The sequence below is a fragment of the Trichomonas vaginalis genome, chromosome I, assembly GCF_026262505.1.
Source record: "Trichomonas vaginalis G3 chromosome I, whole genome shotgun sequence".
NCBI lineage: Eukaryota > Parabasalia > Trichomonadida > Trichomonadidae > Trichomonas > Trichomonas vaginalis.
The window spans coordinates 23,286,234-23,312,676 of NC_067203.1; the positions used below are offsets into that span (position 1 = coordinate 23,286,234).

Sequence of the window (26,443 nt, forward strand, 5' to 3'; positions counted from 1 at the left end):
GCGTCATTTAAAAATTATATGAAATTATTTTAATTTTTGCATTTCTAGATTGAATTTCTTTGTAATAACCCTATTTAAATCCGTACGATATCTTTGCATTAATGGATTTGATAAAGATCAATGACTTCAGAACAATTTAACTCCATAATGATGATATGAACAAACAGCTCTTCATTATGCAGAAAAATGAAATTAAAAAGATACGGCTGAGCTTCTTCTTTCACATGGTTTAAATATCACCGAAAAAGATAAATTTGGGAACAGCTCTCATTACTGCAGTATTTCATAAAAGTAATGAAGTAGTCGAAGATCTTCTTTCTCATGGTACAAACATCAACGAAAAATGTCAATAATGGAACACCATTGGAAAGTATGTTTTAATATAATAGAAACAGCCGTAGTTCTTCTTTCACATGGTGCCGATATCAACGAAAAAGTTAAAGATGACCAAACCCCTCTTCATATTGCAGTAAAAATAATAGTATAAAAGCTGCCGAACTCCTTGTTACACATGGGGCAAATATCAATGAAAAGATGAATATTGCAAAATAGCTCTACATTATGTAGCAGAATATTATAAAAAAGAAATAGCCGGACTTTTTATTTCCCATGGTGCAGATATCAATGACAAAGATAATTATGGACAAATAGCTCTTAATTTTACAATATGGAACAATGGTAAAGAACTAACCCAACTTCTTATTTCACATGGCGTAAAATAAAATAATGGAGTTTGTGAATTTAGTTGTAAACGTCAAAATAAGTTATAATTATCGTATTTCTTCATTTCGATATAATCATTTATAAATTATGTTAATTCTGGGAAAAGCTGCTTCCGCTGTAAACTTATGGAATAATTAACTGATCTCAAAGTACGAAATTGTGCTGTTATTCATTAAGAAGGGAAACGTAAGTTGTTACCATTTAAAGTAAAAAACAATTAATACAAATCATGATAAATATTAAATTCATTATATTTACTGAAGAATTCCTATATTGGAGATCTGAAATGTTGACTTTATTCCCCATCTAAGGTATTTGTTTAGATGTTGTATCCCAAATGTGGAGCAAAGTCTTCAAAGACTACTTGAGAGATTCTTAGAAGACTTTCTTTTTCAACCAGATACTGATTGAAAACTTAGTTCCTAATCTGAAGTACTTTTACAAATGTTGTCCCCCCAGATACTGATATAGGAATGAATTTGAACAAAAAAAGTGGCATATAGATTTCCTATCATTACAGCGATCCATTAAATATTGGACCTTATTCGAATAAAAAAGTTTATTTGGATTAACCGGCTGTAATTCGAATAAAGTCCATATGTAATTATGATTACTTTTGTAATTAGGAATAATTGAGTTTCTCGGAATTGAAAATTGAATGGAAATTCCAACCTTAATTCGTAATTCCAACCTTAATTCCTTAGTAATCAATTCAATTTCAATTCGAATAAAGAAGGTCTTATTCCAACTGAAAATAATAATAGGAATTTGGAATAAACTCAATTATAAGAATTAGGAATAGGAATATCGAATTACGAAAATTGGATTGATTATAGGAATAAAGGTAGGGGGAAAATTTAGGAGAAAAAAGGTTGTGCCTTCAATAGGGTTGTACAAACTGGCACAATTTTGCGGGCCGCCTGCCAGGAGCTGGCACGCGGCCAAAATCAAAAAAGTGGCCAAAAATCGGGCCTCGTGGCGTGGAAAGGATGTCGCCCTTCGGGCTCCATCCTTTCCACGCCACTCGGCCTATGACCACAATTATATAATATGCTCATTATTATTTTTTCTTCTTTTCTCTTCTTTTTTTTTTTTTTCTCTCTTTCTTTCTTCTTTTTCCCTTTTCCCTTCCTTTTTTTCTAGTTTTGGAAAGGAAAAAGTAAAAAATTTAATAATTAATTTTATTACTATGAAAATATACTTTTTAGCTTATATTGTAAGCTGTGAGAGTTTTAAGTGATGGAAGATATAAATCAAATTTGAAATTCAACAAATCTTGTTATGATTAAGTTGAATATTGTACTCTAATTAAGAGTTTTCAGTTATGAACTCAGGTATTATATAATAAAAGTATAACTCAAGATAATAAAGAGGTTTTTAAAATGTAGATCTGAAAATCAAACTACCATGTTTGATATGATTAAGTTGAATAATGTTATTTTATTAAATGGTTCAAATCTGTGAAATCGGCAATTACAAATTAAAGGCGTAGTTCAAAAAATTAAAGAGATTTTAAAAATTTAATATCAGAATTAAACTAAAAAAAGGATTTAGTTATTTCAGTAATTATCATAAAAGGTTAAAAAGATAGGGTAAGTAATGAGACTTGAGTGAGATGTGAGAAATCATATGTAAATAATTAGATATCTGGTTAGTAAGGTAGTAATGAGAGTTAAGATCTGGTTAGTAAGGTAGTAATGAGAGTTAAGATCTGGTTAGTAAGGTAGTAATGAGAGTTAAGATCTGGTTAGTAAGGTAGTAATGAGAGTTAAGATCTGGTTAGTAAGGTAGTAATGAGAGTTAAGATCTGGTTAGTAAGGTAGTAATGAGAGTTAAGATCTGGTTAGTAAGGTAGTAATGAGAGTTAAGATCTGGTTAGTAAGGTAGTAATGAGAGTTAAGATCTGGTTAGTAAGGTAGTAATGAGAGTTAAGATCTGGTTAGTAAGGTAGTAATGAGAGTTAAGATCTGGTTAGTAAGGTAGTAATGAGAGTTAAGATCTGGTTAGTAAGGTAGTAATGAGAGTTAAGATCTGGTTAGTAAGGTAGTAATGAGAGTTAAGATCTGATGAGTAAGGTAGTAATGAGAGTTAAGATCTGATGAGTAAGGTAGTAATGAGAGTTAAGATCTGGTTAGTAAGGTAGTAATGAGAGTTAAGATCTGGTTAGTAAGGTAGTAATGAGAGATCTGCGGGCAGTAATGATACATCTATGAGTACATAACTAAAACCTGAGTTCTATGAGCGAAATCTGAGAGCTAAAAGCCGAGAGATCTAAGGTAAGTAATGAAAGAAGAGAATTTGAAATTTTACAAAATACGTTTACTCATACAAAATAATTCGCATTCTTTTATAACGAATCTCAATGCCAATTAATACATAAAACAGATTTTAGCAATCAATTGCAAGATTTAGAAAGATTTTATTTATAATCTCAGCCAAATTAACAAATATTTTATTGATTTCGTAAAAAATAGCAATAAAACATAAAAATATGACATTCTATTTTTCCAAAAAAATTTCAAAAATCATTTTTTAACATGAAATTTATATTTTTTAATTTTTTTTTAAATTTTGAATTTTTTTTTGGAATTTTCAACCATGTCAAAAGTCGGGATCTACAAATGTATTCTCTTTGACATAGGATAAAAACATCCTTTCTTATAATTTCATTGTAAAATAAAATTTTCTTAAATTTATTGAATCCAAACTCAACTTTGCAACATTTTATTATCATAAAAACTAAGAAACATCAGGTAAACTTCAATTTGGAGAGCTTAAAATCATATCTAAATTGAAAAATAAGGGGAAAAAAATTGTAAAAAAAATCTCATTAGATGGGGCAAAAAGTGACTTTTTTAATGTGTTTTTTAAAAAAATCGTGCCAGCTGGCCAAAAAAGGTGTGCCAGCAGGCGTGCCAGTTTGTACAACCCTAGCCTTCAACAGAATGACATTGCCTTCAATTCTGGTGTATGAGGTTAATTTTCAATGATGCTTCACCCCAGTGATCGGAAATTTGAATGGAAGTCAGCTTTAATTCTTATATCAATAAAATTCAATGATCTTATCATCTGCAATATGAAGAGCTGTTATTCCAGCAATATCTTTCTCATTGAAATTTACACTATGAAAAAAAATTCAACTCTTTCTTTATTATAATTCCATGCTGCCTAATGAAGAGCAGTTCTTCCTTCTTCATCTTTTTCATTGATATTTGCACCATGGTGCAGAAGAAACTAAATTAATAATTCTTTATTATTTTGTGCTGCAGTATGAAGAGCAGTTCCTCCAAAGTGATCCCTTTGATTGATATTTGCTCCAAGGGAGAAAAATATATACAAAGTGATGGAATATCAAACATCACTGAAAAAGCAAAACTTTATGTTAATATTACAAGTTTGATCGGAATAGATAAAAATGATTCAAGATTATTATCAGGATTAGACTAAAAAATCATCCTTCATGATTAATATGATCATTTTAAATAAGGAACCTAATTAATCTGCTATTTTATTTAGTCAATTCCTTAATCCATTTCCTAATTCCATTTTGGAAATGAATATTCCTAATTCTTATAATTGAGTTTATTCCAAATTCCTATTATTATTTTCAGTTGGAATAAGACCTTCTTTATTCGAATTGAAATTGAATTGATTACTAAGGAATTAAGGTTGGAATTACGAATTAAGGTTGGAATTTCCATTCAATTTTCAATTCCGAGAAACTCAATTATTCCTAATTACAAAAGTAATCATAATTACATATGGACTTTATTCGAATTACAGCCGGTTAATCCAAATAAACTTTTTTATTCGAATAAGGTCCGTTCTCTACATACTCATTGTTTCACACATGGTTATATTTTAAATGTCTTGCTAGTCTCACAAAAACAATACAAAATTATTGGGATTATCGTCTAGATAGGAAAGAATATTTTTCAGAATATGTTGAAAAACGATATTGATTCCCTGAAATGCGTAATAATCTTTAAATTTGTGTGTGTTAGTTCAATGAATTAGCATTAAATTATTATGAGATGTTTATTCTTAAATAATAACAACGTTACTATATCTTTTTTCAATATAAAATAATGCTTTTGGAAAAGGATTTATTAGACATTTATAGCACCATGTTCAACTAAGAAAGTGATAATATTTGTTGCTTTAATTTTGATTGCAATACTAAGAGGGCATTCATTAATATCCAAAGAATTTGATAAAATTATGATAAATATGAAGAGAAAAATAATGTTATAAAACAATGATAGATATGAAATCAAAGAGAATCTCATAAAACAATGTTAAATATGAAATGAAAGAGAATAAGTTTCATGTTAACATCTGCACCATGCTCCACTAGGAATTGGACAATTTCTATTGATTGCGATTTGATTGCAATACTAAGAGGGCATTCATTAATATCCAAAGAATTTGATAAAATTATGATAAATATGAAGAGAAAAATAATGTTATAAAACAATGATAAATATGAAGAGAAAGAGAATTCTATAAAACAATGATAGATATGAAAAGAAAGAGAATGATATAAAACAATGATAAATATGAAATGAAAGAGAATTCTATAAAACAATGATAAATATGAAAAGAAAGAGAATGTTATAAAATAATGATAGATATGAAAAGAAAGAGAATGGTATAAAACAATGATAAATATGAAATGAAAGAGAATCTCATAAAACAATGATAGATATGAAAAGAAAGAGAATGATATAAAACAATGTTAAATATGAAATGAAAGAGAATGTCATAAAACAATGTTAAATATGAAATGGAAGAGAATCTTATAAAACAATGTTAAATATGAAATGAAAGAGAATGATATAAAACAATGATAAATATGAAAAGAAAGAGAATGATATAAAACAATGTTAAATATGAAAAGAAAGAGAATTTCATAAAACAATGATAAATATGAAATGAAAGAGAATGATATAAAACAATGATAAATATGAAATGAAAGAGAATGATATAAAACAATGATAAATATGAAATGGAAGAGAATCATATAAAACAATGATAAATATCAAAAGAAAGAGAATCTCATAAAACAATGTTAAATATGAAATGAAAGAGAATAAGTTTCATGTTAACATCTGCACCATGCTCCACTAGGAATTGGACAATTTCTATTGATTGCGATTTGATTGCAATACTAAGAGGGCATTCATTAATATCCAAAGAATTTGATAAAATTATGATAAATATGAAGAGAAAAATAATGTTATAAAACAATGATAAATATGAAGAGAAAGAGAATTCTATAAAACAATGATAGATATGAAAAGAAAGAGAATGATATAAAACAATGATAAATATGAAATGAAAGAGAATGATATAAAACAATGATAAATATGAAGAGAAAGAGAATTCTATAAAACAATGATAAATATGAAAAGAAAGAGAATCTTATAAAACAATGATAAATATGAAATGAAAGAGAATGATATAAAACAATGATAAATATGAAAAGAAAGAGAATGGTATAAAACAATGTTAAATATGAAATGAAAGAGAATGATATAAAACAATGATAAATATGAAATGAAAGAGAATGTTATAAAACAATGATAAATATGAAATGAAAGAGAATCTTATAAAACAATGATAAATATGAAATGAAAGAGAATGATATAAAACAATGATAAATATGAAAAGAAAGAGAATGTAATAAAACAATGATAAATATGAAATGGAAGAGAATCATATAAAACAATGATAAATATCAAAAGAAAGAGAATCTCATAAAACAATGTTAAATATGAAATGAAAGAGAATAAGTTTCATGTTAACATCTGCACCATGCTCCACTAGGAATTGGACAATTTCTATTGATTGCGATTTGATTGCAATACTAAGAGGGCATTCATTAATATCCAAAGAATTTGATAAAATTATGATAAATATGAAGAGAAAAATAATGTTATAAAACAATGATAAATATGAAGAGAAAGAGAATTCTATAAAACAATGATAGATATGAAAAGAAAGAGAATGATATAAAACAATGATAAATATGAAATGAAAGAGAATGGTATAAAACAATGATAAATATGAAAAGAAAGAGAATGATATAAAACAATGATAAATATGAAATGAAAGAGAATGATATAAAACAATGATAAATATGAAAAGAAAGAGAATGTTATAAAACAATGTTAAATATGAAATGGAAGAGAATGGTATAAAACAATGATAAATATGAAAAGAAAGAGAATGTTATAAAACAATGATAAATATGAAATGAAAGAGAATGTTATAAAACAATGATAAATATGAAATGAAAGAGAATCTTATAAAACAATGATAAATATGAAAAGAAAGAGAATCTCATAAAACAATGTTAAATATGAAATGAAAGAGAATGATATAAAACAATGATAAATATGAAAAGAAAGAGAATGATATAAAACAATGTTAAATATGAAAAGAAAGAGAATTTCATAAAACAATGATAAATATGAAATGAAAGAGAATCTCATAAAACAATGTTAAATATGAAATGAAAGAGAATAAGTTTCATGTTAACATCTGCACCATGCTCCACTAGGAATTGGACAATTTCTATTGATTGCGATTTGATTGCAATACTAAGAGGGCATTCATTAATATCCAAAGAATTTGATAAAATTATGATAAATATGAAGAGAAAAATAATGTTATAAAACAATGATAAATATGAAGAGAAAGAGAATTCTATAAAACAATGATAGATATGAAAAGAAAGAGAATGATATAAAACAATGATAAATATGAAATGAAAGAGAATGATATAAAACAATGATAAATATGAAAAGAAAGAGAATGGTATAAAACAATGATAAATATGAAAAGAAAGAGAATGTAATAAAACAATGATAAATATGAAAAGAAAGAGAATGTTATAAAACAATGTTAAATATGAAATGGAAGAGAATGGTATAAAACAATGATAAATATGAAAAGAAAGAGAATTTCATAAAACAATGATAAATATGAAATGAAAGAGAATGTTATAAAACAATGATAAATATGAAATGAAAGAGAATCTTATAAAACAATGATAAATATGAAAAGAAAGAGAATCTCATAAAACAATGTTAAATATGAAATGAAAGAGAATGATATAAAACAATGATAAATATGAAAAGAAAGAGAATGATATAAAACAATGTTAAATATGAAAAGAAAGAGAATTTCATAAAACAATGATAAATATGAAATGAAAGAGAATGTTATAAAACAATGATAAATATGAAAAGAAAGAGAATTTCATAAAACAATGATAAATATGAAATGAAAGAGAATGTTATAAAACAATGATAAATATGAAATGAAAGAGAATAAGTTTCATGTTAACATCTGCACCATGCTCCACTAGGAATTGGACAATTTCTATTGATTGCGATTTGATTGCAATACTAAGAGGGCATTCATTAATATCCAAAGAATTTGATAAAATTATGATAGATATGAAAAGAAAGAGAATGGTATAAAACAATGTTAAATATGAAATGAAAGAGAATGTCATAAAACAATGATAAATATGAAAAGAAAGAGAATGATATAAAACAATGATAAATATGAAAAGAAAGAGAATTTCATAAAACAATGATAAATATGAAATGAAAGAGAATGGTATAAAATAATGATAAATATGAAATGAAAGAGAATCTCATAAAACAATGTTAAATATGAAATGAAAGAGAATGTAATAAAACAATGATAAATATGAAATGGAAGAGAATCTTATAAAACAATGATAAATATGAAATGAAACAGAATGTAATAAAACAATGATAGATATGAAATGAAAGAGAATGATATAAAATAATGATAAATATGAAATGAAAGAGAATCTCATAAAACAATGTTAAATATGAAATGAAAGAGAATCTTATAAAACAATGATAAATATGAAATGAAACAGAATGTAATAAAACAATGTTAAATATGAAATGAAAGAGAATAAGTTTCATGTTAACATCTGCACCATGCTCCACTAGGAATTGGACAATTTCTATTGATTGCGATTTGATTGCAATACTAAGAGGGCATTCATTAATATCCAAAGAATTTGATAAAATTATGATAAATATGAAGAGAAAAATAATGTTATAAAACAATGATAAATATGAAATGAAAGAGAATGATATAAAACAATGATAAATATGAAAAGAAAGAGAATTTCATAAAACAATGATAAATATGAAATGAAAGAGAATGGTATAAAACAATGTTAAATATGAAATGGAAGAGAATCTTATAAAACAATGTTAAATATGAAATGAAAGAGAATCTTATAAAACAATGATAAATATGAAATGAAAGAGAATGATATAAAACAATGTTAAATATGAAATGAAAGAGAATGTTATAAAACAATGATAGATATGAAATGAAAGAGAATGATATAAAATAATGATAAATATGAAATGAAAGAGAATCTCATAAAACAATGTTAAATATGAAATGAAAGAGAATGATATAAAACAATGATAGATATGAAATCAAAGAGAATCTCATAAAACAATGTTAAATATGAAATGAAAGAGAATAAGTTTCATGTTAACATCTGCACCATGCTCCACTAGGAATTGGACAATTTCTATTGATTGCGATTTGATTGCAATACTAAGAGGGCATTCATTAATATCCAAAGAATTTGATAAAATTATGATAAATATGAAGAGAAAAATAATGTTATAAAACAATGATAAATATGAAGAGAAAGAGAATTCTATAAAACAATGATAAATATGAAAAGAAAGAGAATGTTATAAAATAATGATAGATATGAAAAGAAAGAGAATGATATAAAACAATGATAAATATGAAATGAAAGAGAATGGTATAAAACAATGATAGATATGAAAAGAAAGAGAATGATATAAAACAATGTTAAATATGAAATGAAAGAGAATGTCATAAAACAATGTTAAATATGAAATGGAAGAGAATCTTATAAAACAATGTTAAATATGAAATGAAAGAGAATGTCATAAAACAATGATAAATATGAAAAGAAAGAGAATGATATAAAACAATGTTAAATATGAAAAGAAAGAGAATTTCATAAAACAATGATAAATATGAAATGAAAGAGAATGATATAAAACAATGATAAATATGAAAAGAAAGAGAATGTAATAAAACAATGATAAATATGAAATGGAAGAGAATCATATAAAACAATGATAAATATCAAAAGAAAGAGAATCTCATAAAACAATGTTAAATATGAAATGAAAGAGAATAAGTTTCATGTTAACATCTGCACCATGCTCCACTAGGAATTGGACAATTTCTATTGATTGCGATTTGATTGCAATACTAAGAGGGCATTCATTAATATCCAAAGAATTTGATAAAATTATGATAAATATGAAAAGATTGAGAATCTCATAAAATGATAATATATATGAAAAGAAAGATAAAGTAATGAAACAATGATAAATATGAAAAGAAAGAGAATTTCATAAAACAATGATAAATATGAAATGAAAGAGAATGGTATAAAACAATGATAAATATGAAAAGAAAGAGAATGTAATAAAACAATGTTAAATATGAAATGGAAGAGAATCTTATAAAACAATGTTAAATATGAAATGAAAGAGAATGTAATAAAACAATGTTAAATATGAAATGAAAGAGAATCTTATAAAACAATGATAAATATGAAAAGAAAGAGAATGTAATAAAACAATGTTAAATATGAAATGGAAGAGAATCTTATAAAACAATGTTAAATATGAAATGAAAGAGAATGTAATAAAACAATGTTAAATATGAAATGAAAGAGAATGATATAAAACAATGATAAATATGAAAAGAAAGAGATTATAAATTTTGTTGATATCTCCTTCATTAGTTAGTAAATAAGATGCAACATCATAATTTCCGAAATACATACTTTCTGCTATTGAATCAGGAGTTTGTCCAAAATTTGATTTAAGATACTCGGCAATTTCATAGTTTCGATAATCCAATGCTATATTAATCATGTTATCAAATGATTTACCATCTTCTATCATTTGCATAAAAATGTCATTATTTCCGCCTTTAACAGCATATTTTTCGGAGTATTTTGTGTATTCAGCTCCTAAATTTTTCAAGTAATTGAAACACAATTCTGATCCATATCTAATTGCACAGTCAAGTGGGGTGATATAATAATCTATTTCCTTATTAATATCAAGATTTGGGAATTTACTCTTAAGTTTATCAACTTTATCCCATGCAATATAGTATAAAGGAGATTCTGTTGAATACAAATTAAGAATTTGTTCTTCTTCCCATTCAGGATTGAAATTTTTGAATTTGAAACCTTGATAATGTAGAAGCGTCGCTAATTTCTTATTTTTCGGTTTATATATGTATGAAAATGCGTTTGATATCTTTTGATAAAGTTCCGAAAATAATTTAATTTCTTTAACACGAATTTGTGAAAAAATATTAATCAAACAAAGCGTCATTTGGATAGTTATTTTGTGATTTGCTATTAATTCGATAATTTGTGAAGATATTTCTATAATATTATTGGAATTGACGCCCCAAATAATTTTTGATGCTTGATCTGGGTATTCGAATACTTTAATTGGCTTAAGGTCACTGTAACTGCAAAAATTTTCGTTTTTTGGCTGCTCTGAACTTGTCATGCTTTGTAAAAATTTTAGATGTGACACTTTTGGTCTCAATAACAAAATCATGCGTGCTGGTTATAAATTTATGAATGAAGGATATTAACCAGCACGTTTTTAAATATTAATTACAGTAAATGTATATTTTGTAAAGATTCTTTTTAATAAAAAGTGACACCTCAGAAAAGCTAAAATATTGAATTTTTGGAACTTTTGATAGAGCACGTTTTTAAATATTAATTACAGTAAATGTATATTTTGTAAAGATTCTTTTTAATAAAAAAATAAAATTTTGAAGAAGAACACAAAATCTTCTGAAAAATAATATCACATAAACTCATATTATTTTCTAATATATAACTATTTTATATAAAAATCAAATTTAATGATCTTAAAAGCGAAGGATAAACCTCAAAATTTACGAATATAATGAGTGGGAATATAATGCTTATCTATCATAAAACCATATGAAATATCAATTTTTGCTTTACGCCTATTCCCACTCATTATATTCGTAAATTTTGAGGTTTATCCTTCGCTTTTAAGATCATTAAATTTGATTTTTATATAAAATAGTTATATATTAGAAAATAATATGAGTTTATGTGATATTATTTTTCAGAAGATTTCATTCTATATGCCTATGAAAAGTACTCACAAAACTAACTTTTTCCTAATTATAATTAAATCTAGAATATTGTATTATGCTTAGTATTATTTCATTTTTCTCATTCAATTTAGAATTTACAAATGTCAAAAAATTGAGAGCTGTCACTTTTGATGAATTTCTGTTTATTACATTACAAAGAATATGAGCAAATAATATTGAGAATTTAAAAAAAAAGCAAACAACAAAGTTTTATCATGATAAAAATATATTATTTTCCTTGCTTTTTAGCGTATTTCTGATATAAGTTAGCAAACATCTGTTGAACAGGACGTCCTTTGAATCTACTTGACTCAAAGTATTCTTCACTTGATGGAACAATCCAACTTTCATCGATTTCGGAGACAGTTCTTATGTATCCTTTATCAGTGAACACATATTCTGAGAACAGAACCCATTTCGGAGTCTTTCCCCATAAGCAGGAAGCTCTGTGTATTGGTGCTGCCTCCAAACACTCAGAAAACAAATATCCTGACTTATCATAAAAAGCAACATTTGTAAACAATCCAGTCAAAAGTGATTGTAAAATTAGTTTGTTTCTATTTGGATTAATCCTTGATGCGGACACAACAGGAATATTCATTTTCTGCATCATCTCTATTAGCTGTCCTTGAGATTTCAATGCACTTTCCAATGTCCGAAAATTCAGAAAATTTTCATTACAAAATTTTTCACTTTTGAAAATTGTAAAAGCTTCAAACGCAGTTAACAATGTTATGTGGTCACTTGTTTGGTTCTTGAACTGCATCTGCATTTGCAATGCCCGTTCGAGATCCTTCTTTGGCCTCAAAAACACTTGTCCTTGTTCAGAAAGCAAAGAAACTAAAGCTGCAACTTCTTTGTTGCATCCGAAATCTTTAGCTTGTATCAATGCACGACTTAATCCTGGTTCCAAAGGGAATTGGGACATCAAGCGCCCGATATCAGTCAATTGACAATTACTGTCAACAGCGCCCAAAAAGTGAAGTTCCTCGATGGCCGCACGAATTAAATGTCTGTGCGGCATGTCGATGAAAGGAAATCCTGGAATATCCTTGATGCCGACTGCAAGCATGAGCAAGAGAACACTTGATAGATTGCTGCGACTGATCTCTGGCTCCGTTTGGTCGGGAAGAACTTCATTAAAATCTTTTTCGGTGTATAATCTGAAGCATTTTCCTGGCCTTGTTCTTCCAGCACGTCCTGAACGTTGAATAGAGCTTGCTCGTGAGACATTAGTTACTTGGAGTGATGACATTCTTCGTTTCGGTACGTACATCGTTTGTTTGACCAATCCTGAGTCAATTACAAAGACAATTCCATCAATTGTCAATGATGTTTCAGCAATATTGGTTGCAACAATCACCTTTCGCACTGATTCCGATGGAGGAACAAAAACTTTTGTCTGTTCTATCAATGGCAAAGAAGAATATAAAGGAAATACTTTAATTTCGGAAATTCTCGCTCCTGTAGCTAGTTCTGGTTTAAGCTTTGATCTCAATACACTGCAGCAATGCTCAATTTCATCTTCACCAGTCAAAAATATCAAAATATCGCCTGATCCTTCTTTTTCATGAATAAAAATTGCTTTTTCAATGGCTTTTTCTACGTAATTGTCAACCTTCACAGTCTCATATTCAATTGTAACTGGGTGTAATCGGCCAGGAATAGATAGATGAGGAGGAATTTTTTCATTTATTGTGAAAAACTTTGTAAATTTAGTTGCTTCTAGAGTGGCAGACATAACAATAAGCTTTAAATCTTTTCTATGCGATAAAGCTTGATGTAAAAGGCCAAGAATGATGTCTGTATTTATTGTTCTTTCATGTGCTTCATCTATGATGATAACTCCATAATTTCTTAGGTACGGATCGAGAAGAAACTCTCTAAGAAGAAGTCCATCTGTCATATAAATTAATTTTGTTTGATCCGAAATGCATTTGTCAAATCTTACGTTGTAACCAACAATCCCACCAAGTTTGCAGTCTAGTTCTGCTGAAACACGAGTTGCTACATTGATTGCAGCGACTCTTCTTGGCTGAGAGCAAATCATTGATTGTTTTGGATTTAAAATTCCTGATTCAAGTATAAATTGTGGTATTTGAGTTGTTTTACCTGATCCTGTATTACCCTCGATAATGCAAACATTACTTTCTCTAACGATTTTTAAAATTTGATCTTTGTATTCGTAAACCGGAAGTTTTTTACGAGTTTCAAGTATTCTGTAATACTCTGTTGAATAAGGTTTGTTTTCGTATGGATTAATTTCATGATTTTTTCGATTATTTTCCTGATTTTCCAAATGCATTTATTCAAAAAATATGAAAAATAAACTTATTTAATAGAGAATTTAGGAGGGTACTCGATGGCTGTTAATGTTTAATAATTTATTCAGCAAATAATCTTGGCCGAAAAATTCAAATCTAAAATTGAGAAGAATATAATCGAATCAAAAAATATAAAAATTCATTTTGTATGGAACCACCTCCACCAATTACTGTTCTTCGTGCACATCAACAATCCGTTACATCTGTATGTTTTCACAAAGGAAAACTCATTTCAACATCAACAGGAAATGAATTATTTGTTTGGAATTTAGAAACTCGACGTGTTGAAAACATTTTAAGCAAATTCAAAGAAGGGGATGATGGTTTGTTGCGTGCTTGTGCCAACGATAACATTATTTGCGCAAATAGTCGACTTGGAAGACTTTTAATTTACGATATTAACACAATGAAGCAAATAACTGAAGTAGCCACAGATCAATCACATGGTTTTGCTGGTTGCAGACTTCATGATACTGATATTTACTTCGCAGATGCATTCAATGCGAAAATTTGTATTTATGATATGAATTCTTCGAATTGGTTCCCTATTTCTACACTCAAAGACCATGGTATGATCATGGATATATCATATTACGATAATTATATTGGTGTTTGCCTTGAAGATTCAAATGTCATTGTTATCGACAATCGAAACTCGATTGAACCTGTTTGGACAGCAACATTAGGTCGTACTGATCCATCAGTTTCCATTTGCATGCTTGGAGAAGAGCGTTGTCTCGTAGGAGGAAGCGAAAAAAGTGTTTACGATGTAACTCCATCCTCTCATGAATCTTTTTACGAAATGCCACACGCAGGCATCGATGATATCGCTGTTCGTAGTGATGGCCGCATCTGGGCCCTTTCTGGATGGGATGGAAGAGTCAGATTGTTTGATGCAAAGAAGAAGACTCCACTTGCTGTATTAAAACATCACCGTGGAGGTATTCATACTGTCGCTTTCGCCGAAAACGATATTTTCGCAAGTGCTGGCGATGATAGAGGAATTGCTGTTTGGGATCTGTACAAAAGGAAGAACCAGAAGTAATAACTTCTCATATTATATAGATTTGAATAGCTTTTGGCCCGTTTTTGTCAAGCTTTTTTCATATTATGTCAAAACTATGATTTTTGTTAATGAACCGTAGATAGGAGAAGTTGTACATTGAAATCATTTGATTTTCTTTCATCAAAACAAAGAAAAATGTTATCGTACCGATATCATCTCAAAAATCATTAATTAATTGTTCGTAGAACTCATTAAATATTAGATTTGTAATTGTTTTTCAAGTTAAATTGATCGTATTTTGCTTTCTGAGAATTTTTATATTAAATTTTTTGTTTTAATGCAGTTTTATATGGTAAAACATAGTTTACTAATGCTGAATATTATAATAATAATCATAATGGCCGTTTCTACACGATATGTAAACTCTCTTGATACGATTTCGTATTTATTTTGAGCGATCTTTACTTGAAAAATGATTTTTCCAGACTGCTAGATTGTATTCTTCAGATTTCATGCATATATACGTTACAAAATTTTCAAAGAGATTTTGGTCAATCTTATTTTGTTTCAAATTTAAAGGTTTTGCATTATTAAAGACTTATACAATAGTTTGATCTCAAAAACCTGATAAAATCATGGAACTCACAAATGAATAAATTCAGAGTGTTTTGAAAAAAACAAAAAGCAGATGGAATAGAATTCATTTGTTTATGAATATTTCTGCAAATGACGATTCCATGGTTTGTTTTTTTACATTCCTAAGAAAAAGAATGCAAGTGGCAATGTAATTTTCCAACTCTTGTATATTTTAATTAAAAGTTATATATATCAATATATAGACTTGGTTTTCTCAGGGACTTAGTTCTTTTTAGCCAAAACGCCACTCTTATTGAGAGCGATAAGAGCTGCTCCAGCAACAACAATAAACAGGAAAAGAAGGATATCGAAAGAATGCTTCTGCATGAAGGTCTTCTTTGTAGATTTCTTCTTGGTAATTGGTGTTGTAGCCTTCTTTGTAGCTTTCTTAGCTGGAGCCTTCTTTTCTTCCTTCTTTGGCTCTGGCTTCTTCTTCTCTTCTACCTTTGGTTCTGGCTTCTTTTCTTCCTTCTTTGGCTCTGGCTTCTTTTCTTCCTTCTTCTGTTGTGGCTTCTTTTCTTCCTTCTTCTGTTGTGGTTTCTTCTCTTCCTTCTTTGGCTCTGGCTTTGGTTCCTCTACTGGGGCTGGAGCTTCATCTTCATCTTCCTCTTCCATAAGAGCAGAGAATTTGTTCTTGCTTGTAGATTTCTTAACCTCTTCAGCAGCTTCATCTCTGATTTGTTCGACTGGAGTCTCCTGCTTCTTGGATGGAGATACAGATCTCTCTGCAGCGACCTTTTTCTCGTATCTTTCCTGCATTCTGGCTAAGCGAAGAAGCTGGCGTTCATCTGAGTTGTCGTCCTCGTAATATACGTTTTTCTTCTTCTTTGCAAACTTGGTGTTTTCTGGAACCTCGATGGCATTGGATCCGACGTCAACAGAGTTCCACTGTGACTGCTTGATTCCTACTTTAACTGGGAGAACTGGGGCTTCTTCGGTCATGCGAACAAATAAAAGTGTCAAGAGCCGTCAAATCCGTTCAATTTCTATGATTTCACTTTTACTGGCAACATGCATAAAATTGCACCGTGCTAGGAATTTAGGCACAGTTATTTATGAGTATTAGTATTGTAATTTGTTTAGTCGCATTTTTGAAAAGGTTCCACAAAATTTCCAAATTTGATTCTCCTCTCCAAGATTTCGGACTTTGTTGCACGTCGCACTATTTAAAGCATTAAACAATAATTATGGAAAATCGTATATTTTATGTTTTAAAACAAGAATACAAAACGAGACATATATTCATTCATAAAAATCAGGCCAAATATGGCAAGTATATGTTTATTCGGAAGATTTAGGCTGTTTAAGAATCAATTTATGCTGAAGAACGGAACAATAAATTGAGTTTGGCAATTGAAAATTCTTTTTGGCTTCTTCAAGTATTTTATTACTTATTTTAGTGGCATATGTGGATCTGCTAATGATTTCTTTGAATCGATGCGCTTTTAAAAGCGAAACGAAAAATCTGAGCATTAGCCATAAATGGTCGATCAATATTTGGAAAAGTTTTATGTATACTATCTCTCGGTGTGTTTTTTGTAATAGTTTTGTCTTTGGCATAGAAATCTAAAGCAAATTATGGTGATTGTCCAGACGAGATGGTTATCTAAGGAGTCAATGAGTTATAAGAATAATATGCTTGTATATGTGAGGCAGTATGGCCGATGGAAACTATCAGGTGTGTCTTCTGTTCAGAAATGACTTAATTATGCCAAAAATCCACTCTTTTTGTAAAGATTTCAGAAATCATCCATTAGGTCTTTGAGAAGTTGATTAGTTTTGATGGAGATGTGAGTCGTCATAGTGCATCTTGTTGTATAGAAATATATCAAAAATCATATTCATGATGATATTCATTCAAATAATCAGGGAAAAACTGTCAATTAATCCTTTATTTCAATGACCTAAATCTTGTCTGCATCAGCGTAAAAGCCATTTTGATTTGTGGTGCAATATGATCTTGTAATTTTTCAAAATATGGTCAATATATACTCGATATGACTGTTAATACATCCCATATGATATTATATCTGAATGTGATTTTCTTTTCGTTTGAATGATAGTGAAAAGAAGTAAAATTATTGAAAAAATTATATACACGATAAAAATTCCTTCTTCTCAGCGACAATAGATATTATATGAACTGGTTTGTAAGTTTCCATTAATTATCATGTCAAAAATAAGAAAATTAAGGGTGCACCCGTATGTACGTTTATTTGAGAGGAGGAGGATTACCCTCTCAATTTTGAGGGATTCGTTAGTTTATTTTCTCGATGAATATGCAATAAAATTTGATTTTTACCTTATCAATATACTTCATATAATATACACATGTTCATGTAAAAACTTTTTCTCAAAATCCTCAGGAATTAAGGGATTTTTGAATTTTAAGAATTTTTTTCGAATTTTTTCGAAAAAAAATATTTTCAGAACAGCCTTAACGGCTAAGATTTAGGAACAATGTTAAGTATCAAAAAGAAAGGAGGTCTGATATAGACAACATATATCGTTGAAGGTTGAAAAAATCTCTAATATTTGAGCCCAAAATTTCAAATTTTAATTTTTTGAAAAAAGAGGCCACCCGTATGTACGTTTATTTGAGAGGAGGAGGATTATATTTTTGAAAGGGTGAAACATTATGAATATGTTAATTATATAATAATATGTATTATTATAAAAAAGAAAAAATAAAGCACGTTAAAATTTTTCTTTCTTGATTTTTTACAAAATCTACTTAGAATTATGCAAAATATGACTAAATAATTATAAATTTCAAGTTAAATTAATTTTGATAAATAATTTAAATTTCAAAATATCAAGTTCAGTTCGACTATGTATGTAGTAATTCCTCAATAAAGTGCCAAAACCCTATTAAAATATATGAACATTTTCAACATTTTAATGTTTTTATTTAAAAATTTGATGGAATATGAGCTTCAAACAATTATTATGTAAATAAAAATAATTAAATATATGTATTTATTCGTATTACAACCGTAGTAAGTCGATTCTTCCTTTCTTCTACTGAGTTTTGAATTTGATTTCGAATTGTAAAGAGATTCAAAGGGAAAATACTAGCGGATAAAAACTACCTCCATGAAAGGGTCATAATGGACTCAAGTTGTATTTTTTGATATTTTTTGCTTTTCGAGCCTAAATAGGTAGCCAAGATAATGCCTAAAAATAAGGTTCTAAATTCTGAAGTTTACATGATCCTCTCGTGTGCACCCTTAAAATAAAATACAAAAACATTTAAAACAATAAACAAATAAAAAGCAAAAATGGCTGTTAGAAGATGAATAATTCGTCTTCATGCCAGCTGTAATCAAATAATATAAAAAATTCGATCGAAAATATGGAATGATCGAAAAGGATAAAGAATCGTTGATGAATCTATATAAACCATGCAAATGTTAATATATAAATGCAACTACTTATTTGACTTCTCTGAAAAAAAATTATGATTAAAAAATTTCGGTGTTTTCGGATCAAAATAATGAGAAAATCATGATCTTCATAATATAACTAGCTTTTGGATTGAATAAATTTTTGGTTGAAAAAAAAATACTCAAAAAAAAATAATTTTTTTGATCGGATTAGAAATCATTGATAATTAGTCTTATAACTGTTGATCTAACGGCATGGTAATAGTAGCAGCATGTAATTTTGAGTCTTTTTTGAATAAATATTATAAATTAAGTATTTTTGTTGATTTCATAGCCTAAACTCACGGGAAATACTCCAAACCAGCTTTTGCAAAGAGTCTCCTGTAAGTACGTTCGTCAATCCAATGTTGATCATATTTTTTCATCAAATAGCGCCAATCACGCATTTTTTCTGAAATGTAAGGATGCTGGAGAACCGGTAGAATTGATTCCATCTGTTCTTTCATAAAGAAATCCTTATGCCTTGAAATTATAACGAGTCCGAATGAAAGTAGAGCTTGTCCTTTGTGGGCAATGAATCTGTCGTATATGCTCATGCGTAAAATTGGTGAAAATGACTGATTCATAAAAGCCGATAAAAACCACTGAGGTAAGTACATAAAGTGGATTATTCCAAGTTTTTCAAAGCGCTGATATATTTTCTTGTATTGTCTTTCAAACACGATTTTCCAAAGTTTCGAGATTTCATTTAAACGAGGAAATCCTGGTAAAAAATAATTTCGAAGTCCGAAATTGGGAGACATCATCATCTCCTTGAAGCATGCATATGCACATTTCTCATCCATGTAAGACAAAAGCATAGCTGCGTGAAAAGCCATTCCTTGAGTGTAGCCTAGCTCTTTATCTAATAGAGAGTAGGCTCTAAGTATGTTTCTTAATGAGTTTCTAGTTATATCGCTTGAAAACATTGCGCAATCTGGCATCGTTCGATCCAGATCTAATTCAATTGTACTCCAGCATTCATATTCATCTACCCACTTGTCTTCTGAAATATTTGGAATTAGTGATTCAACTGTTGGCCATTCAGAAACCTTTAATGGATCTAAACAGTCTTTGCAAATAAGTCGTTTCCAGACTTCACCTCTATAAGTATCTGGTATTCCTTTCATTAATCGAGTTTCTAGCTTTGAAAAATCATTAGTTAAGAACATTCTTTGCCATTTCAATTCTCTCTCTGATTCTTTCCTAGAGTCAAATGCAGCCATCTCTTGCTCTTTCTTGGACGCAACTGTTTCGCCTTTAACACTGTATCCATATCTATCGAGCTTAGGTTTTTGAGTCATTGGAGAGAAAAAAAAAAGAGCAATAGATTGAAAAACAAATTGAAAGATATCGTTTGAACTTTAAATAAAAATTTTTGTTATATATGTTATCTAGATGTATTTTTAATTAAGTCTCTGTACTCAAAATCTTTTGAAAAAATCAATTGATCATGTAAGGGTTTCGTTTTGCGAAAAAAACGTACAATACGCAATTTCGCTAAAAAAACATTTAGCTAGCAATTTCGACCTTTGACTCCACTCAAGACGTTACTTTTTTAATTTTGCGGTATCATATTTTTGGAAAATCTTTATGAATATTATATAAAAAGTCTCTTTAATATCTATATTTCATATTTTTATCGATTTTTAAAGTTTTTGCGAAAAGTATTCAATTATTTTTGCTATTTGGTCGGGTAAATGTCAGATTTGCGACATGTTCTGATATGATATTCAGATTCTACGTTGATAATAATGCTTATAGAACCCTCTTGCTATTGTGTCAAAATTGCGAAACCGATAGCAAAAATATCTCGCAATATCAAAATTGAGATATTGAGTGAATTATGCATTATAGAGATTAAAAATCTGATTTGTGAAAACATCTCATCAGTTTCTAGCTAATTCAAAAATCTTTACTATCTTATTCGATTAAAATGAAAAGGGAATAGTTTCATTATGCTTTAAATGACATCCTTATAATATAATCATAGTTTTCGCTCAATATGCAGCATTTTTTTTTCGAAATCTATGGTCAATGTCCTAAATACTGATTGCTTTGCATTCATATCTCTTACATTTTCTATACCCACATCACTATTCATTGCTATTCCTATCTTTTTCATTTTTGTTTGTTTCTCATAATTTCTCAAAAAACACGATAACTTGATATTTGTAAATATCATACTTTATAACGTAAATAAGAACTTGACCTATTAAGAAAAGCAGTAATGAAAAGAAAATCTGAAATTCATAAAAATTACAAGTTTCTGATGACAATTAGCTTAATTAAACCAGGTACAAGATTATAGAATTGTATTTTCTATCCAATTATCCATATAATATCTTATCCAGAAAAAATAACTTGAGTAGTAGATGAGTGCGGGTTTAGTGACTTTTTTTGTTACATCTATATATAGACGATGCATTAAAATATATTTATTTATAAATCATTAAAAAATTAACATTAATTTTAAAATAATTTATTTTTTTATCTTTTATAAAAGAAGCTATATATAGATGATGTCAGATATTCCGCGATTAATTAAACATTGTTTAAATCCTGAATGGGTTAAACTTCAATTTAAAAATGAAGATTGTGAATTATTAAATGAATATGAAAGCCAAAATAAGCTAATGATGTATAAATATAATGATAAAGAATATTTAATTTCATGGAATCAATGGAGTCATAATCAAAGACCTCATAAACGAGAAGAAGAAATTGAAAATAACGAAATGGAAATCATTGATGACATTAAAGAGGATGGAATTCCTAAATTTTGTAGAAAAACCTTTAGAACTAAGTTAGGAGCATATAAACGTAGAGTATTAAATCCTGAATATCTTAAACATCAATTTAAAAGGAAGACTGTGAATTATTAAACGTTAATGAATATGAAAATGCTAAATCAAAACTGAGATATAAATATATTGGAAGTGATGAAAGGTGTAAAGATAAGATAAAGTTTATTCAGTTTCATATAATAACTGGCACACGTTGGGGATAAGAAAACATTTAGGAGATTATGGTAAAAGTTCCGAATTCTTCAAATCTAGTATGTATGAGAGAGTAAAAGAAATCAGATATAATTATCATTCATGAATGAAAAATAAACTTTAAAAATTCATGTCTTACATTTTTGAATAATTTATTTTTAATTCGTATGAAAATGAGTGGATCAAGATTCGTAACCGTCAATCAATTAATGGATGTTCTTTCACCAATTCTTGAAAATGTTAAACAAGTAGATGTTTATTTCGATGATTATGTAGAAAGTATATATTATAAAGGTAAGTTTAATATTAAAACCTATTGCTTTTGCATTTGATAATAAATTAATTGAAAATGCAAAAATTTGGGAATTAATTCCAGATATTGAATTTATAACAAATATTAATGATAAATGGTTTAAACGAATTCCAACCACAAAAGTTCTTTGTAAATTAATGATCAAAACTGAGGAAAAGAATTTAACGGGTTTAAATATCATCCAAATAAAGTTTCAGAACTAGAAAATGAAAAACTTCAAAAAATTAAACGATAGACTTTCAAATGATCGTATTGAAAAAATAAATAAACTAGCAGAAGTTGCATTTAATAATGAAATATTTGATGAATATAACCTTGAACTCAGTGATGGACTTTAAGGACCCGGGCTCAACGAGTCATGATTTATGAAATCAATAATTTGATTTATTCGCTCTTCAATAATTTCTATTCTTTTTGTTAAATCATCAATTTTCATTAATGAGGTGATTCTTGATTGAGGAATAGATTTTAAACTAACAACACCTTTTATTTTTGAAATTTTGAATCCATGACCCTCCGGGTCTTGGACTCTGTCCTCAACTTTAAACATTTTATTCAATTTACATGTTGTCAATTCTTCAAATAATTTTTTATTATTAGCATAATAGTCATTAAATTCATCAACAGATGAAAAAATTTTTATTTCAGTAATTGGTTTAACAACGTTTATTTTTTGTTGAACATTTTCACTTTCATTTATTTCTTCCTCCTCTGTTTCATTTATTTTTAAAATCGGTTTCATTTATCATTAAATAAAAATTAGAATATAAGTGATGAAATATATTTTTTAATTAATATTAAATCAGAGATGGCGGCAGGATTCTTTAAAAAATTATGGGAAGGAATTAAGAAAGCTGCAAGTTGGGTTCATCAAAAGATTATTAAACCCGTTGCAAACTTTTTGGCACCAGTAGCGAAAACGGCAGGAACTATCATAGGAGGAGTATTAGGTGCTAAAGCAGGTAATCCGGCGATGGGAGCACAAGCAGGTAACGCAGTTGGTGGAATTGCTGAAGGAATACTTAATAAAATAGGGGGTAGATAGTGGAAAAATAAATAAATATTATTTTTATCTTAGTATCGGTTGTAGTCGACGATAAACCTTATCTCCTTTATTTAATACTTCCCTTACCGGAACATTAGGTGCTATTTGTTCAGCAACGTCACTAATTGCTTCTTTATTCTTAAATATCCAATTTGCTCCTTTCTTAATCCCTTCCCAAACTTTATGCGCTCCTCTTTTTACTTTATCCCACAGTTTCTTAAAGAATCCTGCAGCCATAGTTGATTATTTCATTAAAATTAAAAATTCATTTTCATCTTTTAATTTTGATTTTTTATTTAATAATAAATGACGACTAACTATTTAGTGCCAAACACTAAACCGATTAATGGAAATGTATTTCATTCATTCGAAAAGATAAATGAAATATTCGCAAAGAATGATGGAAGAAGATATTATAGAGAACTTGAAAGTTCATGCTATGACTCTGATGCTCCATATTTTGATGATAAACAAACTCATTTAAGAATTACAAATCCGGCTCATGATGTGAACCAATTAGGTGACACATATATTAAACGCAAAGTTAAAGCAACTCTAGTTTCAAATAAAGCTTTCACATGTGATGCCGCTTTTAAATGCATGCGTTTATTCGTTGGTTACAAATCATCAAATCAAAGCTTTAAACAATTAGAAGCAGAAAGTGAAAGAGGTGATGTCGGTTATCTTCAGATGGATTGCGCCCGTGAATCTTTCGCATTTGCAACATATAAACCAAAATCAGAAAGGAAAGTTAAAAAGTTTGTTCATTCGTTATATAATAATGTTCAAAAATATGATAACTCAGTATGTGGTAAATATGTTGACCCTTCAGAAGTTTTCAAGAAAGCAAATGAAGAAGTTGATGTCATTTTTGATATGATTATTCCGATAAATGATTTGTTAGCATTTCAGGCGTTCGATGATTATCCTAAATCATTTGGTGATATCATTCTTAAATATTATGTTTTCAGGGATACTTTAGTATTTTGTCAGGTTGACCCGTTAAGAGTTGCTGATTTACAAAATTACGTTTATGAAAAGATAACTGATGAAAATTATGAAAAGATTATGAATCATGTTTATAAATATGATCGCAAATTCCAACAAATCGGACTTCCTGCCAAATTAATTACAGGCTTAGCCGCTACATCTGCTGACGCAACAGTTGAAGACGTTATTATTTCATGCACAAAGATGGAAGTTTTAGAGGATAAATGCATTACACCAGGATACGGTTTAATTGAAGAATCAGTTAAAGCAATACCACGTTTATTCAGTAAGGAAGATCCATTCATGATTCCAGCTCAACATATTGACGTTCGTTCACTAAATGGAGGTTGCATCACTCCTGAAGGTATTAGCTCAGATTTCTCATACGCTCTTCATAATGTTACAGATGTTGTGTTAGCATTTCCGAAGAATGCAATGCAAAGAACGGTTTTAGAAAATCCAATGCTTCGAGGTCTTCAGGTCACTATAGATTCCAGAAACTTCCCCGATCAAGCGATGACAACAGTGGGCGACATATTCTTTACACGTATGCTTCAAGCTTCTGATTTAGATGGAGTGAATGAATGCACGGAAGAATACGAGGACTCATTAACTAGACCACTGAATGATGATGATGGCGTGCCATTAGCTAGAACATGGAAAGACCAAACTTCATTCTTATGCACTATTCCAGTTCAACGTGATGGAGCGGGTATATTCTTTGATGGATTAGAAACTTTCAATTCACAAGTTACAGTACAAGTGAAAGCTTATCCAATCATTCAGGGTGTAAATGACACTTACTGTTCAAAGGTGACAAATCCTCCTCAGGTTTGGTTTACTAGGACTACATATTGGACATGGACACCGGATGAAGGTTTGAAATATCATCCAACAGGAACACCACCACAGTATAGAAGTTCATATGATGAAATATTGATGAATAGAAATGTTTAAAATTATAAATTTATTTTTGATTAAATGGATTTAAATTCATCCACCCCTTATGAAGAATTAGCAGGAGTATATAATACATACGTAGATGATATGATTAATGAAGCATTGAGTGATAATAGAAATGCTCTATCTAAGGAAAAATTAATGAAAATTCCATATTCTGAATGTTACTTAAATTCAATCACTGCAGCAATTGGTAAACAAAATAAAGGCAAAACATTAACGATATTAAAACAAATTATCATTATTGCTAACACTTCCCCCCATTCACATGTGTTAATTTATATCAACCGTTCAGGTTCACCTTCAGATGATACATTTGAATCTTTAAAGCATTTAATCAAAATTCCAATTATTTATTTATCTCAAGAAGAAGCAGAAGATTATTTAAAAAACTTTTTAATGTATAAAGAATTATATAATACAATCAAAAGCAAGGATTAGAGGATAAAATTATTGATAAACAACGGGATGAATTATTTGAAACACTTTCTATTTCAAATTTTGATAGAGAATTTTTGCATTCACTCATTTTTCTAGATGATGCAGTGAAATCAAAACTATAACAAATGAGAAATCATATTTTAATCAGTTATTAACTCAATGTCGACACATTCAGTGTTCATTTTTATGGCTGTTCAATACTTCAAAGCATTAAGCACAAACATTAAATCAAATATATCAACACTTTTCATTTTCAGTGGGTTTAGTCGTCAACAGTTGAACGTTATGCTTTATC

General features: G+C 28.6%; 6 protein-coding genes across 6 annotated transcripts, besides 3 other annotated features; 3 read left to right on the forward strand and 3 right to left on the reverse strand.

Moving 5' to 3' along the window:
• Positions 1-51: 51 nt before the first annotated feature.
• Positions 52-938, forward strand: TVAGG3_1036480 (Ankyrin repeat family; the record flags this gene model as incomplete). The annotated part of the gene is made up of 1 exon (XM_001580306.1): positions 353-487. One exon carries the CDS (start codon positions 353-355, stop codon positions 485-487), a length of 135 nt encoding a protein of 44 aa, XP_001580356.1.
• An 11,183-nt stretch (positions 939-12,121) lies between these two features.
• Positions 12,122-12,158: a mobile genetic element.
• Positions 12,159-12,238: 80 nt separating this feature from the next.
• On the reverse strand, positions 12,239-14,314 carry TVAGG3_1036500 (ATP-dependent RNA helicase family; the record flags this gene model as incomplete). The annotated part of the gene is made up of 1 exon (XM_001580305.1): positions 12,239-14,314. The coding sequence occupies one exon, from the start codon at positions 14,312-14,314 to the stop codon at positions 12,239-12,241; it is 2,076 nt and encodes a 691-aa protein (XP_001580355.1).
• Positions 14,315-14,457: 143 nt separating this feature from the next.
• On the forward strand, positions 14,458-15,648 carry TVAGG3_1036510 (chromatin organization; the record flags this gene model as incomplete). Its single annotated transcript, XM_001580304.1, has 1 exon — positions 14,482-15,378. The coding sequence occupies one exon, from the start codon at positions 14,482-14,484 to the stop codon at positions 15,376-15,378; it is 897 nt and encodes a 298-aa protein (XP_001580354.1).
• A 422-nt stretch (positions 15,649-16,070) lies between these two features.
• On the reverse strand, positions 16,071-16,990 carry TVAGG3_1036520 (uncharacterized protein; the record flags this gene model as incomplete). The annotated part of the gene is made up of 1 exon (XM_001580303.2): positions 16,198-16,917. The coding sequence occupies one exon, from the start codon at positions 16,915-16,917 to the stop codon at positions 16,198-16,200; it is 720 nt and encodes a 239-aa protein (XP_001580353.1).
• Positions 16,991-18,167: 1,177 nt separating this feature from the next.
• Positions 18,168-19,205: a mobile genetic element.
• A 497-nt stretch (positions 19,206-19,702) lies between these two features.
• On the reverse strand, positions 19,703-20,704 carry TVAGG3_1036540 (regulation of vesicle fusion; the record flags this gene model as incomplete). Its single annotated transcript, XM_001580302.1, has 1 exon — positions 19,703-20,704. One exon carries the CDS (start codon positions 20,702-20,704, stop codon positions 19,703-19,705), a length of 1,002 nt encoding a protein of 333 aa, XP_001580352.1.
• A 3,359-nt stretch (positions 20,705-24,063) lies between these two features.
• Positions 24,064-25,704, forward strand: TVAGG3_1036550 (uncharacterized protein; the record flags this gene model as incomplete). Its single annotated transcript, XM_051255341.1, has 1 exon — positions 24,064-25,704. The coding sequence occupies one exon, from the start codon at positions 24,064-24,066 to the stop codon at positions 25,702-25,704; it is 1,641 nt and encodes a 546-aa protein (XP_051080915.1).
• A 150-nt stretch (positions 25,705-25,854) lies between these two features.
• Positions 25,855-26,443: part of a mobile genetic element that runs on past the window's edge.